The 20121-nt window shown below is 38.3% G+C and overlaps 1 protein-coding gene across 1 annotated transcript in view; it reads right to left on the minus strand.

Moving 5' to 3' along the window:
• cmip (c-Maf inducing protein) overlaps window positions 1-18533 on the minus strand; it is a 127159-nt gene extending 108626 nt beyond the window's left edge. Inside the window, exons 1-2 of the mRNA XM_057837393.1 lie at window positions 18039-18533; window positions 17549-17948 (exon numbers count right to left, since the gene is read on the minus strand). Of these exons, the coding sequence (XP_057693376.1) occupies window positions 17549-17866 (318 nt within the window). The 5' untranslated portion in view covers window positions 17867-17948; window positions 18039-18533. The remainder of the gene's footprint in view (window positions 1-17548; window positions 17949-18038) is intronic.
• Window positions 18534-20121: the final 1588 nt, after the last annotated feature.

Consider the following 20121-nt stretch of genomic DNA (forward strand, 5'->3'; position numbering starts at 1 on the left):
CACTGTTGCCACTACAGTGCAGTGTATCCACCCAAATCAATAAAACTAAATGCAAGCACTTTCAAAACAAACCATTACAATGCCACTTTAATTAAACAAATACTCGAAGCAGCAAAATGTAATTCGAATCTTTTTTTCTGATCGAATCAGTCAAGTTAATCGTTGCAGCACTAGCTGTGTGATCATCACACACTAAATGTAACTCTTAGCATTAGCATTGCAATTGCATTTGCATTAGGCTAATGCTAACGTCGCACATCCTCTTAAACTCATGGACACTTTTTCTTCTTTATATAAAGTTTGTGGCGTCCAGGTGAGTATAATTCACAGAAAATAATGTACTGTTTTCCTGCTGAGTGTGTATTATCAACAAGTTGGCGTAGCTCTCGTAGACGCTACAATATGTACTCGTCTGTCAATGTTCATTCAAAATGTTTGGAAACCTTTACTTATTTATTTTTGGAGGGTTTTTTTTCTTTTTTTCCATTATTTTACAGATGAAAACATTTGAGTCCACCTCGCCTGCCCTTCCGAGATCCCTAACAAATAGTCTTGATTAAAATTTAGTAATGGGTGAGCATATTCTTAATTTTTTAATATAATTTTACAAAATTTTGGGCACTGGGCACATTGCCGAAATGTTTTAATTCATTTCAACTCATATACTGAAGTGCATTGGGCAACATGCTTAATTAGAAAAAGATGCACAAGTCTGGTAAAAAAAAAAAAAAAAAAAAACCTAGCGCTTACTTTTTAATCTTTGTAATTTAAAATGTACAGTATATCATTTGATTTTCCTTGTATTCCTCAGTTTTCTATTTGGTAGATTTTTTAGGTTATTGAAATTTTTGTATTGGTCCATTTTTCTACAAGCACTTTCTATAGAACCTCAATGGAACTGCAATTTCTAATAAGTGTGACTATCAGGTCACACTTTCTGTTGGTCTGAACATCTAATCTCAGCAACATCATCACCCTGAAGGTTACAACTTTGTATAACACAACAACATACTGTTCAAGTATTATCATTATTTTATAACTCCACAATATGTACTTTATATGTGCTTTGCTTTTTATAAAGGATCATCAGCTTATTTTTTTCATCCAAGAATTTTGTGTGATAGTGATGTTATCATTCACAAAAATTACTACTTGGTAGTAAACTACACTGACGAAACTGACACGTGCAAACACAAGATTGTAGGATAACTAAGCTTCAGTGGGTGTAGGTCATTAATTTCATGACGTTATATTGGTTCTTCGAAAAATGATAGGCAAGATTTGCCGAAGTTGCAAAGTCTGCCAGGTTACATTTCACCTAAAAACTGATATTTTTGACAATTATGTTGCTGCAATATTTCAGACATTTGAATGAAAAGCTTCATCATTCTGACTCTCCACTGCCACTTCTGGTCTAAAGTGTAACTGTAGCCTGTGTTAAAGAGAACTTGACACAATTAAGCATGTTTATTTCATATTACACGCAGTATTTTATGCTCCGGAATGAAATAGACTGCTTGGCTGTGTGCTGACGCGATCGATAGGTTTACTCAACTTTTTAAATACCGCGCCATGAAAATGAGTGACTTCCGTTGAGTCTCAGATTAAAGAAGGCGGATGTGACGTTGGATGAAAACAGATTTATTATTCAGCTCTATTGTTGTATGCAGATGGACTGCAGACTCAGCCGATTTTGTGGAATAATGTGTTTATTTTTCGCAACGCGCATCCTGATGTGCTGCAGGCTTTTGTTGCTACACCAGGGAGAGTGGTGTAAGCCTTTTTGGTTTTCCAAAAGATAATGTTCACTACGAAGAATGGGCAAAACGAGTCCAACAATCGAGGGACCATTATATGGTAGGGCAGGCAGTGGAAGTGAGTAAGCTAAGTGTTTTCTATTCTGTCAAATACTGGGATGATTTCATATGTTTTAATAAGGAGGTCGCCTGCATTTTGTGGGTGACAATGCTCGCTGTCAGATAGTGTCCATGGCGTGTGACAGCCGGACATCGGCCGGTGAAGGCGGAGTGCTTGCCTACATCAGCCGGCGTAACCGCCCGTAGTCCGCTGAAACTTGCTCGCCGCCAGAGGCTGGCCGACCAGTGATGGTAAGCACTCCCGCAGTAAACACTTTTGTGTTAATCTATTACGTCCATATCTATATCTCCCGCCATCCCTTGAGAGAAAAAGGCGTTGGTTCACGCATGTTCGCATAATAGTAATCGGTCACGATTGGGTAGTGACAGTGTTTTTTTGTCGCGATCACCTTTTTCCTGTTGTGAATCATCCCCTTCCTCCAAATATTACTCCAACATATTTTTGAAATATTTATTGTCATCATCATCGGTATCATTTGCCACGTTTACATGGAGCCAAATATTCCAATTACAATCGGAATATTTGTTCAAACCGAATAAATGTGTTCCATATAAACACCTCATTCGGAATGAACAGGCCCAAACCAAATGGAATTTCATTCCGATTCACAGGGGTGGAATATTCCTTTTCCCAAACCGATTAGAAGTAAAATTATATCATGTAAACAGGGAAGCGGAATGGTGTCTGGTTGCGTTCTTTCTGCGCATGCTCCGTACTGACGTGGTGACGTCACTCGGTGACGTAAGTAACGTCACTTGCAACATGGCTTCCAAGCACACGCACAGCGCACCCACACAACTTTTTAAATGAACGGCGTATCATTCTGAAGTTTTGTTTCCACTCGAAAAGTTAAAACAGCAGCTGATCTGACGATCGAGCTCCATGTTTTGCAACGTGACGCTTTGTTTTGATTAATCTGCGCATGTCAGACGGCAGTTGTCAAACGTCCTTTCGGAATAAAGGCAGTCACATGTAAACGCTGGATCGGAATAGATGAAGTGACATGTAAACAGCTGATGTGAAATTTCCATTCGGAATGATTTGAATCGGTATGAATAAAAGTCAGCATGTAAACGTGGCTACTGACAATTACAAAATGTGATATGATTTGCCCGAAGGAAGAGAACCGAAGAAAGACAAGGGCAGTCGGGAGAAGCACATGCTTATCATTTTCCCGTCCCCCATACAGCTAAAGACGCACGATCAAACATGGTAGAATTGCATACATCACATTACATGAGCTTTTCCTTTTTCACATGAATTATCTTTCCAGCCTTCATTTTGCTCTTCATTTCAATGTTGGAGCTCGGAAGGGTGCGTCTGCACACAGCTTGAGCTGTATATACAGTGGTACCTCTACATACGATCACTTCGACACACGATCTTTTCGACATCCGACGTAAAATTTGAGCCGCCATTTGTTTCTACATCCGACGAGTTGCTCGAAATACGACGACATGACAGCACTGCAAACGAACGCACGGTGGATTTTCTTGTGTGAGAAATCAACACAGTTTTCAAAAAAAGTTGATACAGTTGGAGAAACAAGGAAAAAAGTGATGCTTACCTTTGAAATGAAGATGCAAGTTATAGAAAAATATGAGCTTGGAGTGCGCGTCCCTGAACTGGCTCAACAATACAGCTCCATGGTCCTCTTCCGACCACCGTTCGCCACTATTTATAAGTTAAGGTGACAATTATTATTGTGGTAACATTGCCAAGGACATCGCCAGCTTCGTCACGTTTTTATCATTTATTTAAGAACTTATCCAACACAAAACGCCCATTGTCTTAAGCAGTTGACCGCTCTCAAGAAAACGAAAGTATTATCTCTACCGCACCGACCTATCTCACTGAGACATCACCTTCGCGGTGCGTTTAGGGACTGTAAAAAGTGTCCGCCATATTAGAATCCGATTCGTTACATTATTTACAGGAATAATTATTAATTATTCTTCTTATTATTATATTATTCTGAATTATTTATTTATAACTTATTTGTTTTTCTATGTTTAATTGCCATTTGTAACAGTGCCAGCAGTATTTATTAAGAATTTAGTGTATGTTTTTAGGCTTTGGAACGAATTAATGGAATTATAATGTATTCCTATGGGAAAATCCTGCTCGACATACGACCATTTCGACTTACAAACAAGGTCCTGGAACGAATTAAATTCGTATGTAGAGGTACCACTGTATGGCTGTATGTCACAGACTTCCTCTGGATCAACAATATAATTCGAAATATCCACACTTGAACCAGAATTGCTGTAAAACGCTTCCTCCTCCATTGTGCTCATTGCTAAATATTTCACCTAGTGACGTCATCACCAAGATGGAGGCGCCGAAGCGTTATGATGACAGGAGGAGTTAAACGGCAGATTTAAAGAGGCATTTTTCGTCATCCGGGCTTTGCCCAATTGTTGTATATTGTTTAGTCATCTCAATATATGACTGTAATTCCAATAATTATGCAATTTAAGATTTCAGTTTAGATGTCATATACACTTTGAGCTTGTGCATGGCACACATATTGGTACAAGCACAAACATAAAGCAACGATCATTTGGCCCATCAAATCAGCACCAGAGACGTATATGCATTATTGTGCTCACAGGGTGTGCTGGAGCATGGGGTTCCCCCAACTGATAGGCAGGAGGTGTAATACACGCCGGAATGGATGGCAGCTAATCACAGGGCAATAAAACATTTACCCTAGAGGTCTCAAACACAGAAGACAGAAGAGAGTTGTCACTAAAACAAGGTAAAGTGAACAAGAGAGAAAGGACTTAATGAAACAAGAAAATTATACCAATCCTTTAAGTGTGTAACTTGCCAACGGCTGAGGTTTGGACTATTAGTGAACTACAGTTGTTTGTTACATTGTTACACTTGCAGCTGTTGTGGAGAAAAGTTGGGGTGAGTTGAATTAAGATATTCTGTTACACATTATACTTTATTTTTGGCTATTAAACTTCATCCCCCCCCCCCCCCCCCCCCGAAAGATTACAACTCAGTTTAAAAAGCATTTCTTCTGAAATTTCCAACGAACTAGCATTAGTCATATTTTGTCATCGGTTTTAAAAAATGTTTTAATCATATAATTAATATTAAATATTATGTTTGTGATGTTAAAAGAGACAGAAACATATGTGTCAGCCTCCTTCAATCCTTTCGTGAGGTTTTGCGCAATCTCAGGTGAGCAACTAAATTTTCTGTCCCACCCATGGTTTTGAACAAAAATACACAATTACAACAATTATGATGATGCAACCATGGACAGTACATTTGATAAGAATTTCAATATAAAGCATATAGCAAAAAAATCAAATTGAAAATGATTTTACTGCTGTAAATATACAATTAGTATATTTTTTACAAAGATACTGTAAAGACTAATGGTGGTTAAAAGATGGTTTTGACCAGAGGTGGGTAGTAAACGCATTTCATGTACTCTGTTAGATTTACTTGAGTTACTTTTTGAGAAAAATCTACTTCTAAGAGTAGTTTTACTAAGCCATACTTTTTACTTTTACTTGAGTAGATTTGTCAAGAAAGAAACGCTACTCTTACTGCACTACTTTGGGCTACACAAGAGTCGATACATTTTTCCTCTTTATTCTAAATATTAGATTGATTTTTTTTTTTTTTGCTAGCGATGCTATTGCCAAGAGTAGCGCTATTAATTTCACCAATGAGACGTTTCAACAATAATCACATGACTCCATTACACCAATCAGATGCAAGCTTGCCGTTCTATGATCACGCAAGCCTGTACAATCTCGCGTCTTTAAAGCACCATAACAAATGAAGCATTTTAGCGCTGCCCTCAACATGAATCGAAAACGCGGACTTAAAACTATCTCCCAGTTTTTATTTGGCACCAACTGACCACGGAAAACCGGAGATATGATCCTTAAATTTCATAATAGTAACTATGAATGAACTACAGTATTCCCTACTCAAACTAGGTACTATTTTCTCCACTAGAGGGCAGGGCACTTATGCATTTTGGACGAATAATGCTTCATTACAGTTTTTTTCCCCCCTCTCCTTGATGTTTTTTTTTTTTTTTTTTTTTTTAATTTTCTTTGGCTGAGTGTGGTTATGTAATGGGTTATTGTACAGTATCATTATAACAACAGTTCATATAGATACGTCTGTGCTAAGAGAAAAAAAACAACAACAAAAATAAGCAGTTCCTCAAAATGTTACTTATTACTTGAGTATTCTTTTCACTGGATACTTTTTTACTTGTACTTGAGTACATTTTTTGGATGACTACTTTTACTCTTACTTGAGTAATATTATTTTGAAGTAACGCTACTCTTACTTGAGTAAAATTTATGGCTACTCTACCCGCCTCTGGTTTTGACTTTTTAAAACAGTTCTGGTCAGGAAAATGATCTGTTTTTAATTACATATGTATTTAGATTTTGTGTAAAACTAATATTTAAATTCTAACTTTACATTTTATGTAAATGAGTTGCGTTTTGATGGAATCAGTTCATTGCGGGTGTTGGAGGTGTGGAAACAATGGTCGTTACACCGTGAAAAGGGCATTGATTGGCTATCAGCAAAACCTGATTGGTTCCTATTGTACTTGAAGGGCAAGGTGCGAAGCAGTGACACGATATGAAATTGGAGGAGCATGTGAGAATTGACGGTCCAATGACTGGTTAATCTGCATTTTAATCCCTCTACCCCAATGGCACCACCGTAAGGGTAGCGTGATATGCCTTCTTTATCAAAGGTTTTCCAACAACCAAAGAATCTCAAGTTCAGCCTATCACATCAACACACCCAGCTACAGCTAACATTAGTTGCTAAAATGTTAAAAATGTTGCAAGCCATGGCAAAACTCTTTGACATACTAAACCTGAGGAAAGCAACACACATATGAACAAGTTTGATACTGTTCGGCTGTCTTACATTTCTGCCACGTGGATAACTATGAACTGCGGATGGATAAACATTATTGGAGCACAAGAGATCACCAGATGTTTTGCAAACACCGCTAAATGACCCATCATACAAAATATAGTGCAGAATGGACTACATGCCACAGACATGCTTCTTTGTCCAACTTGACCATTTCCGCCTCTCTCTCGATAATGTTTTCGAGTTTATACTCGCTCATTATGCAAATTAACTGCCTTTTTTCTGAACAATGTAAATTGAATCATTCAAACAAATTCCTCCACATCATCTCCAAAGGAAGACAAAGACTTTAAGATGTGTATCGACTTACATTCACAATTAGGAAAGTAAGTCAACACGCGTACATGATCGTGTTTAGTAAGCATTACCTAGTAGTAGCTAGCTGCGCCTAGCGCTCATGTCAACTTATTTAATTTAGGTTTTTCTGTGTTTTTCTGTAAGGCAGTGTCTTTAATAGCGTACCGCACGAATGCTATTTTTAGACTGGCAAGGCTGCGTGACGTCACCATCGTAAACCGGAAGGGGGTCAACATAGACGCTTACAACCCATGCTAGTACTGCTTGTTTTCTAGCTGTAATCTTTCAAAAAAGAACATGCCGAGCAAACACTGCGGCTATGGAACTTGTAGCAACGACTCTAGACATTACGACATATGAAGGATGTTTTCTTCATACGTTTCCCGAAGCCAAAAACTCAGAGGAAAAAATGTGAACAATGGATCAGCTTTTGCGGACGTTCAAAAAGACCAGTTTAATGCCAGCAAGGTAAAGCCATTCACCGTCATATGCAGTAAACATTTTGTTGGGGGCCATTGTCCTACAGATGACAATGCTGATCCATTGCCTGCCACAGCCTGCCCCAAAGAGGCAAGCCATTTTGATATTTTTACTTATTTTTTATCGTTGCGTTTTGCCGTGCTGCTTCTGTCTGACAATGAGTGACCTGAAAAAGAAATGAAAATGGCATCTGACTGCCACTGTTGTTACCTTGTTGTTACCAGAGATAACGATTTTGGACATCCCAATCCGATCACATTATTGGAAATTCGGCCTGAGCATGTCATTTTTAGAAGATCTGGATCCGGTAATAAGATCAGGTTTTTAATATATCTTTTCTTTTATTTAAGGGCAACAAAGCAAAAACAACCGAAATATACAAGGATATGGTCAAAAGTATCAAAACTAATTGTTTTGTAATAACGTAATAAATACTGACTGTCAGTGCTAGTTTGTTCACTGATTGTAATCTGCTTGTCAAATGTTGGTACAGTGGTACTGTACTTCTGCTTACGAATGTCTCTACATCTGAAATTTTCAGGTTAAGACACGCCTCAACGGTAAAATATTGCCTCTTGTTACGACAGACATTTTAGGATACGTAAGGCAGAAATACAGTATGGCTGGTACTCGCAGCTCCAAGAACGTAATATACTTATCGCTGCTCTGCCATTGGCTATTGCCTAGTGTTCCTGGCATCCAATTGACTAAGAGGGACCTCTACTGTAGTATGTGTATGTGTGGATCCCCGGCTCTTCTTTATTCCCGCTTGTGTTGCGACAGCTTTGTTTTTTACAATATGCACAACTCTGTTTTTATGCTTATTTGTTACATGTTTTGATGCATTTTTATGCATTATAAAAGATTTATGTCTGCATTTTGCGGGGCTTGGAATGGATTAGGGCATTTACATGGATAACGTGTCTCTATTTACAGAATTTTCAAGTTATGAAACTACTTCCAGAACCAATTAATTTCGTAAGTAGAGTTACCACTTTATTAATTTTTCTGGTCATATTGACAGGTAAAAACGTAAGCCAAAATATCAAACGGAAATAGTCACGCTCCTTAAAAATTGTCGCCGGAAGTCCCGCCTTCACTGTCACTAGCTGCAGCTTTCTATGTCATCTTGATGTTTCTTTTTGTTAGATGCTAAAATGTTATAGACAAAAACTTAATTTTAACCTGTTAGTTTTAAACAGTTATGTTACATTTGACTTCTGAGCTTAAAAACTACTTGGCCAATTTATTTTCATTTCAAGCTGTGTCAGTTATCAATTGAACTAGATTGGCGCTATTTAAATCGTGTGGCATCAATACTGTGTTCAATTAAAACAAAAAAAAAAGCTGATTGGTGTATGTGACAGAAATCTCCATCCGACTTTTGCTAGACCTAAACTTTTGGGAGTTGAGACCAAGACCTGTTTGAGTATTAACAGTACTAGCGGCCCATTCATTTTCTTTACCGCTTATCCTCAATATGGGTCATGTGCCAATGCACAGTGCCAGCTGACTTTGGCCCTGAACTTGTGACCAAGCAATTGCGGGGCACAGACGAATTAATATTCACACATTCACATGTAACAACAATTGAATTCAGTATACTTATTTGTAAAAATGTAAGAGAGGCAGATCTTGTCGAGTGCTGTGTTCCAGACCACAACCTAGAGGTAACCAAGACTTGTACGCCGAAATCAAGACTAGGCTTTTAGTCGTCAAGACAAACACAAAGACGGGGCCTTTTACGAGTCGCGACTCAGACCAAGTTTTCAAATCTTGAACCAAAGCAGTTATGAGAGTGCAAAAGCACTATGGGTAAACATACGACATCCATACAAGAAAGGCAACTGATAGTTTGTGAATGCCAAACTCAGAACTAGGAGTAGGAACCTCTTGTTACCTTACGATACGATTAGATTTGCGATACAAAGCTCACGATAACGATGATCTGACGATATGGAGATACAACGATTTTCGATACATTGGTCAGGAAATCATTCTAGGATATTCTACAAACAACTAATAAACAGAAAAACAAGCTTCTGCTGCGAAATGGAATGAGTTTATCACTAGAGGTGGGAATCTTTGGGCACCTAACGATTCGATTACAATTACGATTCAGGGACTCCGATTCGATTATAAATCTATTATTGATGCCCCCTCCCCCCATTAAAAAAAAAAAAATGTTTTGTATATATGTTCCAAAATTGTTCATAAATCCTCTAAAGCTAAATAAACCAAACTACTATTTTAGTATCAAGTTACCGGTTAAAAATAGTAAATAAAATACTCAAGTCCCCATTCTGTAACAGCTGCTTTAAACTACATTCAATTAATTTAATGTTGTGAATCAACCGTTATTGTTAAAATTTCGCCCGTTATTCCATAAGTCCCCTCATGTCTACTTTCGACATGTGAAAGTTTTAAAACTGTTTCATTATTTAAAGATAGATTCAAGTCAAGATTTTGCCGATTTAGGGGTAATTTAGATAAAAAGTAATTAGGTTCTCTACAACAGAGCCTTCTAGAGAAGTCTACTGCTTTAAGATGGCGCCTGTTTACTAGCGCAGGAAAGTCTGTCATTTCACATCTAGTCTAGATATATGTTATATCTACCATAGCCGTATGTTGCCGTTATGTTTGTAGCAACTAGCAACTGGGTGCTGTTGGCTGACAGCCGCAGTCAGGTATTATTGTTTTTTTTTTAGCTGCATTAGCTGCACATGATATTTACTCTTGGTCCGTTCCTCATTGCGTCCCGAAGACCGCGCTGACTGCGTTTTATTTCCGCTTTACCTGGTATAATTCAAAAATCGGAATTTGGATGTTTGTGAATTGTTCTCGAATCTTCCACGGCCGAATCCCGAATAATTTAAGAATCGGAAATTTTGCACGCCTCTATTTATCACTAGTAGACATCCAATCCATTTGAAGTGGGAAGGTGGCAGTGAATGAACATTACAAATGTTATTTCACTGCCATCCCTCCCACTTCAAATGGATTGAACATCTATGGCCATCATTGGCAGCCAATGCTAGGCACTGTGGTAATTTTGGGCCATTTAAGGTCATTTACCTGTTGATTTTCAGTTACTTCCTGTTGATTTTGGGGTATTTTATGGGTCACTTCCTGTTTATTTTGAGTTACAGAACAGGAAGTGACCTGGGAATCACCCAAATGATTGGGCAGTGACTCAAACTCAACAGGAAATTACCTGTAAATGAACAGCAAGTGACCTGTAAATTCCCCGAAAATCGGACAGAATGACTGTGAATGCTCCGGTTTCGAATGAACGAACGTTCCCAGTATATATGGATAGGCTTCGATGACCGTCAATGGCAGCCAGACAGTTACCTGAGACACCATCATGGTGGAAGATTTTGGTAGCAACTTGTTGGTTGCTTTTCTTTTTTTTTAAAAACATTGACACCTTTTTAAAACGATATCTCGATTCTTGGCAGTAGCATATCGATAACCTTTTGGGATACAAAGTATCATGATATATCACCATTTCGATATTTTGTCACACCCCTACTTAGAACTGTACTGGTTTGAGGCTCATATGCAAATGATCCCTGTGAGCCGTTCCAGTCAAAATGGATTGGATGTCTACCACCGTCAATGGCACTCAAACTTGAGATATCAAAGCCAGTCCTACCAGTTTAACCTTTTCATGCTCGAATTATTATTTATTTAATTTTATTTTATTTTTCTATAAAAAAAAAAAAGCCTTGCAGGGCACTCATTTAACTCATTGGCTGCCATTCACGGCACTGGACGTCCAATCAAATCAAAATTGGCAGTCTAGCGCTGTCAATGGCACTGAAATATGAGCATCCACAGCCATTCTTCCCAATTAAAATGAATTGGAAGTCTCTCGCCATCAATGGCATTCAATGAATTAAGAACTAAGGAGTGGGGGGTACAAATTAACTTCAGAGTATTATTTGGGGCCGTAACCCTCGTCATCTGCGTTTTGCCAAATTGTTGTATATAGTTAGTTGAATCGTCTCAAAATATGATTCTAATCCACATAATAATGCTATTTAAGACTTTTTTTTTTAAGTGTCAACTTTTGAATAGCTGTCTACTGCAGTGACCACTGTCGCTGTATCAAGGGCGTAGGTTTGCATATGGACGGTAGGGACATACTGTAACACTACCAACTTTTCAGGATGCTCAAATTGTCCCCACCAACTTTTAAGCAACCTTATTTAATGACTTCAGTTATATAGGCCATTCATAGATTGTCTTCCCATATGTTGTAAGGATAGAATTGACCCGACCATTATTAAATGAATTGCTTTCATTATGTTTGGACTATACCCCCCTATACCCCTTTTCATTTGCTGAATGTGCTAGTCCATTTTTCCCCCTGAAACGCAGGTTTGATTGGCTGATGACTTGAACCCCAACCCCCCAACACAAACACAACATGCCGCCTCCTCTGAAGACAAGGAATAATTAGTTTTTCTTTCGCTAGTAACAGCCACTGTAAGTAACGTAAATGACTGTTGTTGATGTTTTTGTTGAGGTGGGGATCACCACTAATTTTGCTACTGAAAGTCCGACCTGCATCAAAGTTAGCATAACATTAATCTGTGTGAATTTCCCAAACTCAAGTAGGAAGATTCTTTGAAATATTCTCCTGGATGTGTTTTCTACTGTTAGCTTTAATTAAACTGTGAGAAATGTAGTGAACCGAGGTTCACCCCCTTCTCCCATATAGTCATTTTTATTTTATTTATGTGGTTTTAAAGCAGCCCAGAGAAGCTTTCATTTTTTTGTTGAGTTTGGCTGTGCTTGTGGACAAAAGCAGTAGTGTTTTACCTGAAGGAAGGCTCCATTTTTTGTTATTTTTGTTACACGCCAAGATGTTTTTTCAGTTATATTTAAATAATTCATTTAGATAATTATTATGATTATTGTTTGCATTCCTGGGCAATTAAGAGATTATTAACAGGTTTGTATATTGTGTATGTTAATATAATTTATGTTTAAATATTACAATTTCAATTTGCTAAAAAAAAATCATATTTATTCTGGAAGTTTTCTAAATGTTTCTTTAATAGTTTTTGAAAACAAAAACACACCTCCTTAAAGCTAGTTAAATTTCTTTGTTTTCAGTGTAAATCAACTAGAAATAAGTGAAATGATTTGCTAGTGCTTCAAGTAAATTTTACCCACTTAGAGTTCTTGAAATAAGAAAAATAGCTAGCTGACAATAAGCTTAACGACTTATTTTAAGCAATAAGTTCGTATATTTAATCTTAAAAAAAGCTTGTTTGCAGGAATGTTCTTAAATCAAGGATATTGTTCAAAACATTATTTGAAAGCAAACTGTTCTGGATTTAGGTGAAAAATGACCAACTTTTAGATGTATGGCCTAATAACCACTAATTGTAATATTGACTTAATTTAAATGCACTAATCTTGTGTATACATCTGTTAACTAGTCTTTAACACTCAAGACAAGATGGAGAAAATTCGACTATTTTTTAAGAAAAATTCAGATTAGGATGTTAGAGTATAGTATATTATTATTAGTAGAATGTCAGATTTATTTTACATTGATCATTTAGCCTATCAATTAATTAGATTCATATTGGTGAGAAATGTAGCCCTCACCCCTGTTCACCCAATCTGTTTGGTCCAACAAAAAGTGTACATGCAGGTTATGCTTTTATATTGTCCCGACCAATATTGAGACCATACCTACGCCCCTGCCCTGTATAAATGAACTGGACGCCTATCGTTGTCAATGTCAGGCAATGAGTTTAAAAAGTCGTCAGTGATGTTCAAACTTGTCCGACCAGCCAAGACGCATTTCATCCCAAATGAATGCATTTATTTTGTTTTGTTAAATGTAGGGCTGTCAAATTTATCGCGTTAACGGGCGGTAATTAATTTTTTTATTCAATCACGTGAATATATTTATCGCAAGTAACGCATTCGCGGTACGACTCACTCAAGCATTGGCGCAAACAGCCTACAATTGCGCCGTTTCACTTATATACAGAGATGAGAGGCAGCGTCAAGTGAGTGGAGTAGATACAAGCATTCATTGGGTTCGTGCTTTTAATTTGTAAAAGCTTTGTCATCTCTCCCACAGCAACTATAAATATTGGGGGAAGCGACGTGGGGAAGACAGACAGGAGTTGATCTTTTTCTTAACACCCTGTAGTGTACCCAACGTAGAGAAGCTATAGCATTTGCAGCCACCACACACAGTCATGGTTGCACCACTTCCCATCATGCATTTGGGCAGAACAGTTAAGTCGCCACAGTATCATTTACTGAAAGCTCAACAAATACACTAGATGGCAATATTTAGTCACAATATACAAACTCACATTTATCCTTTAAGAATTACAAGTCTTTCTATCCTTGGATCCCTTTCACAGATAGAATGTTAATAATGTTAATGTCATCTTGTGGATTTATAGTTATTAGTGATGCACGATAATACATTTTTCAACCGATATCAATAACCGAAAATTTCCTGCCCCTTCCACGCCGATAATTCTATTCAAATATGTATGTAAAATTTTAAAGTATACAAAGATCAAATGTTACTGTGCAAAAATGTAATTTAGTGCTATTTTTTTCAAAATCGAATGTGAACAAGTAGTAAATTCCAACATCTAAACAACGGCAATGACATTGTGTAATGGTAAGCTTTTGGCAACAATTACTTAGAGAGTAAACACCCAAGTTGCACAAAAATGCCTTTAAAAGTAAGCCATTCCCAACATATATCACATTACTACACTACAAAAACACCTCCTTAAAACTAGCAGAATTGGACAAAACTGTTGATTGCGCACATTTGGAGGCTAAATCAAGTATATAATTATCGGATTGCATTATCGGTTGAATTTCGTTTTATCTGATTATCTGTGTGACGTCATAATCGGCCGATAATTATCGGTGACCGATATTATCGTGCATCTCTAATTGTTACAATAAACAAATACAGTACTTATGTACAGTATGTTGAATGTATATATCCGTCTTGTCTTATCTTTCAATTCCAACAATAATTTAGAGAAAAGTATGGCATATTTTAGAGATGGTTTGAGTTGCGATTAATTACGATTAATTAATTTTTAAGATGTGATTAACTCGGTTATAAATGTTAATCGTTTGACAGCCCTAGTTAAATGTACACCTTATGCCTAATATATACATAACACAATAAAACAGAATTGCTGTGGAACTCAAAATCTTGACTGGACAGCAGTGACGTGCGGTCAGGGGAGGCAGGTGAGGCAGAGCCTCACCTGTCATCATGACAAAAAAATAATTATAGCATCAAATTTATATTAATATTTGTCCATTGCTCTTTATTTATGACTCATTTCAAACATTTTTTATAGTCAAAATCGCTGAATTTGCCTATTTCCTGTTCAAATAAAGAAATGAAACGAGAGGTGCGGCAGCAACGAGTAAAGCCTCACCTCTGATTGCGCAATCCTTAACAAACTGGGTTGATACATGGAATTGGAGCGTGCTGGTTGCCGTACATCTGCATGTCGCCATTATAATGTTTCCAGATACGTTTATTTGACCTGATTTTCCTCAGTCTGGCTAATGTCTTCAACCCTTAAAGTTTAATGTTTGTTAGCGACATATTTAGTTTTGCTGATGGGAAATAAAACCGCAGTGAAAAGACACAGGCTGCGGCAGATAGTACTCTGCCGCACTGCAAGGGGGCGTACGTGAAACTGGACTTTCCGTTAAAAGTGGACGCGGTTAACACAACGCCGGAGCTAAAAGGTTTGCTTCAAACTACGGGACAGAGGATAACTCGCGCTTTTCAAACGGACTGGTGCACCCGAAAAGACTGTCTATGTGGCTGTCCTTCGAAAAATCGCCTTTGCTGCTTTCCCTGCCTTTTCCTCTCAACTTGCGCCAATGTCTGGACTAACACGAGATATTGTGACATTAAAAAACTACCACGAAGCCTCAGCAAACATGAGAGCTCGACCACTCACATTCAAAGCCTGTTTGCTTTAAAAACTTTTGGAAGCTCAAGGATCGATTTGGCTTTGACGAACAGCGGAAGCTCAACGGTAGCATCCTCAAAAGCTAAGGTAAAGAAAAGAGTTTGAAAGACCTCATTAATGCAACCTGCATCCTAGCTAAACAGGAGTTAACATTTCGTGGTAACGATGAGCGTGTAGCTCTTCTAAAAGTGGCATATATGTAGAACGATTACATGGTTTTGCTGAGAAAGATGAAAGGTTAGCTAGACATTTGGACACATCCACTGTGTTTTGTGGCTTGTCAAATACCTGTAGAACACAGAACGATCTAACTGAAGCAATACTCTCCATTGAGGCGGAGAGATTTTTTTTTTTTTTAAAGTAAAGGAAAATAAGGAGGACTTTTACTAAAAGGGCGTAGGTTTGCATAGGGACGGTAGGGACATAACACTACCAACTTTTCAGCATGCTAAAATAGGTCCCCACCAACTTTTAAGCAACCTTACCTTTTTTGCATGATATAATGTTCAGTTATATAGAGAATTTAGATCTTTCAATAGTTCCATATGTTGTAAGGATAGAATTGACCCTACCATTATTAAGTGAATTATTTTCACTACGTTTATGTTTGCTAATAAAAACCAGACATTTATTCAGGAAGTTTTCAAAATGTTTCTTTAGTATTTTCTGAAAACAAAGGTTTGAATTGAACAGTGTATCATCTAAACCAATGCACGTAAAAGTTATTATCAGTAGATAAGGATTTGTTTTGCATTGATCATTTTGCCTATTAATTAATTAGGTTCATATACATTAGAAATGTGGCCCTTTGCCCCCTTCATCCAATCTGTTTGGTCTAATTAATGTCCCGTCCCCAGCAAAAAGTGTACCTACATGCAGGTTATGCTGTTATATCGTCCCTACGAATGTTGAGACAAAACCTATGCCCTTCCAAAGTAACGCCGGTTTTTGTGGTGAAGGACAGGCGCAAGACCACAAACAGTTTTCATTTCAATCTTATTAAAAAAAAAAGAGCTTGGACCAAGAAAAATACAATAGAATATTTAAAAACTAAATTTTGGCCTTAAATAACATATTATTTGTTTTTCTTTTCACACTTTTTGTTTAGCAATCTGTAATAAATTGATTAAAGTTTCAGAATTAAAAGTTTTAAAAACAACTGAATATTTCACTAAAGGTCAGAATTGAATTCTGTGGTTTTGTACACCACTCTTTACTCTCATTTATGTTGCATTAATTATAGAATGGTGACGGCCAACACATTGAGGGTGTAGAGCAAATGCATGTTATTTTCTTACTTTTACGTATCGATAATATGTACCGTGTGTGCCTGTTTTGTGAAGAATGCTGATGAGATATGAAATAACCAGTAGCCAATTGAGTAAGCTACCCTTTTTGGTTTATATATTTGGAAATCTGACACTAAAGGAGTCAGTGCCTCACCAACCATGAACCTCACCGCACGTCACTGCTGGACAGTTATGGACTATGCACATTAAATCATTAGTAACATCAAATATTACACAATACACCAAAGTATATCAGTAGCCGTGTCCTTAAGTCTTTCTGATAGTTTTCCCCTGACCTTTTTACTGCAATAATATAATGAAAACCTGAAATTATGGCTTTTAGTTTTGGCCACCCCAAGACTTTAAGTTGCCCCATCTGGCCACCCCTATGAAAAATTTCTGGAGGCGCCACTGTTTCACGGGCAAAGTGGTTTGCCCAAGGGCCCCGTCAAACACAATGTCGCCGCTATCAACACGCTGACGTTGCTTTCTTGCCTACTGCGTCAAACAGATTGTGCATAATCTTAGCGCTCGTCTGCTGCGTCCAGACAAGAAAAGACAAAACACCAACGCTGGCTGTGGAATGTTAGACGCAGCATATAATAATGAGACGCGCGCGTGCGCGAAGCCAAGGAATTAAATGAAAATTCTCACAGTGGCGGAGGTCAGGCTGCTGTCCGTCAACGTGAGGTGATGCGGCTCCCATCTTCGCAGGAACTTGGAGGTGAGAATCTTGCTCAGGAAGGTCCGCGGGTGTTTGACCACGCACACCTGGATGTCACCCTCGTGGAGCAGCTTGTAGCGCATCCCGCTGCTGCTGTAGTGTTGAAGGCTCCTTTTACACGGCCCCGCGGCAACTTTGACGTTATTATTCCCCTCTGTCATGTCCCCCAGTAAAGGCTTGCTCTCCTCGCACTGATAAAACTGGTTGTTGTGCAGCTCGTTGCCTCCGCCGGCGCTGTTGAAATCCATAATTTGGTAATCCAACAGTTTTCCCGAAAGGAGAAGAGTGGGGGTGTTCGCTCGACACAAGGAGACAACCCACGCAAGACACCTACATGAATATAAACAAAAATGAGCAGTCTGATCGAGCTGGGGGAGGGGGTACCTACCTACCTACCGACCGACAGACCGACCTACCTACCTAGTGGGGCGAGAACACGACTAATTGCTGGAGAGAGACGAGGTCGAGACCGGAGAGTCTTCCAACACGTTTATGGCAGGATATCCACACTGGGGAAGGTTTTTACGATACACTGTAAACAATCCACCATTTTCCTGCTCCGTGAAATGTGTCCACGGTACCCGTCTCGACTCCCCTCCGCTGCCGATGAGCGAGCGATTCAATATGTTAAGGCCATGGCCTTATCCATTTGGTCAGCCGCCGAGCCAAAACCAATAATCCAGCAGCAGAAAGAAAGACGAAAAGGAAAGAAAGCTCCAGTTGCCGCGGTCCTTGCTTCCTCCGTGGGATTTTGTGCTCATTACAGGCTCACTGGCTCGGTTTCCTTTTATTCCGTATTTTCCCCCTATCTTGCTGTAAATGAGCCAGCTCTCTCCAGCAGCGCCGCGCCGATTGGTCGCGGCCGGTTCATGTGATACTGGACTGACGTCAATGGGGAGGCGAGCGGATGAGCCTTCTTCTTGTGTCTGCCGAAGGCTGCATACTCCTCCTCTTCCTCCTACAGCCGCCACATCTCGCCTAATCGCTTTGATTGCTATAAAACCACTGGCCTTCCGATATAAAAAAGGAAAGGTTCTACTACCTACGTTACAGACTACCTTCAATATATTCATAAATGATTATACATATATGATCATAAGCGAAGTTTAAGGGGGAACCAGGAGGGCCAGCCCCCCCCCCGGTGGCCTAAAATTGTAATTGCAGGTAATTGGCTTTGACTAAAAGTTGTAAAGCAATAAAGCAAACAACAAAAATGAATGAAATGAACAAAAAATGATATTTCTGACCAGCACCTTAGACGGTCATTTGCTTTGCATATTTTATTTTATTATTTTTTTTAAATAGAGGAGGGCAATTTATTTTTCAAATGATTTTTTTTTTTTTTTTTTTTTGGATTGAAGCAACTTTTTGGGGGGATTGAATGATTTAGACCAGGGGTGTCCAAACTTTTTGCAAAGGGGGCCAGATTTGGTGTGGTAAAAATTTGGGGGGCCGACCTTGGCTGACGTCCTTTACGTAGAATGATATATTTTAGCAAATTTTAGCAAGCCATTGTGTGTTACATTTTCTTTATTATTATTTTTCATTAGGGCTGTCAAACGATTAAAATTTTTAATCGAGTTAATTACAGCTTAAAAATTGATTAATAGTAATTAATCGCAATTAATCGCAATTCAAACCATCTATAAATTATGCCATATTTTTCTGTAAATTATATATATATTCTGTAAAATAAATTGTTGAAATGGAAAGATAAGACACAAGATGGATATATACAGTGGGGAGAACAAGTATTTGATACACTGCCAATGGGAAAACCCATTGGCAGTGTATCAAATACTTGTTCTCCCCACTGTACATTCAACATACGGTACATAAGGACTGTAGTGGGCATTTCACTCTACTGTCATTTAAATCTGTCTATGCTGTCCTCACTCCGAAGCGTCTACTTTTTCCAAAGCTAGACAGCTAGTGAACGACGCCTTAATAATCAGACTTCTTCCTTTTTTATCTGATTTATTAATAAAATAGCCTCAAACCATTGTCCTCTTTAGACCGTCGTAAAACTACAAAAAAAAAAGTACACAAGCATTGCATTAGCAACAACGTTAGCTTAGCACGCTATACAGGTTCACTAAACATAAACAAAAAGCGTCTCATACAAAAAATAGAACATTTCGCTTACTAACATAATATGTACATTCTTTACAACAACCATACTTACGGACAAATCTTGTCCAAGGATCATATAAGCACAACATTACAACGTCGGCGTCAGCCCGAGACGTCGTGCAGCCATATTGAACTGGCAAGAAAAAAATAAACCATGTCGCAAAGCGACCACAAGAGTTCGCTGTTAGACAGCACAAAAAGCCTTGCTGTAAAACTTACCAAAAGGCAGAATACTGTCTGAGTGATTAATTAAAAACATTAATTACCGCGCGTTAACGCGACAATTTTGACAGCCCTATTTTTAATTAATAATTTCAACAATCTCGCAACTAGCCTTTGTGGCGTTCTCCTTCGACTCTCGGGCTCTTGC

Source organism: Corythoichthys intestinalis, chromosome 5, assembly GCF_030265065.1.
Source record: "Corythoichthys intestinalis isolate RoL2023-P3 chromosome 5, ASM3026506v1, whole genome shotgun sequence".
Lineage (NCBI taxonomy): Eukaryota > Metazoa > Chordata > Actinopteri > Syngnathiformes > Syngnathidae > Corythoichthys > Corythoichthys intestinalis.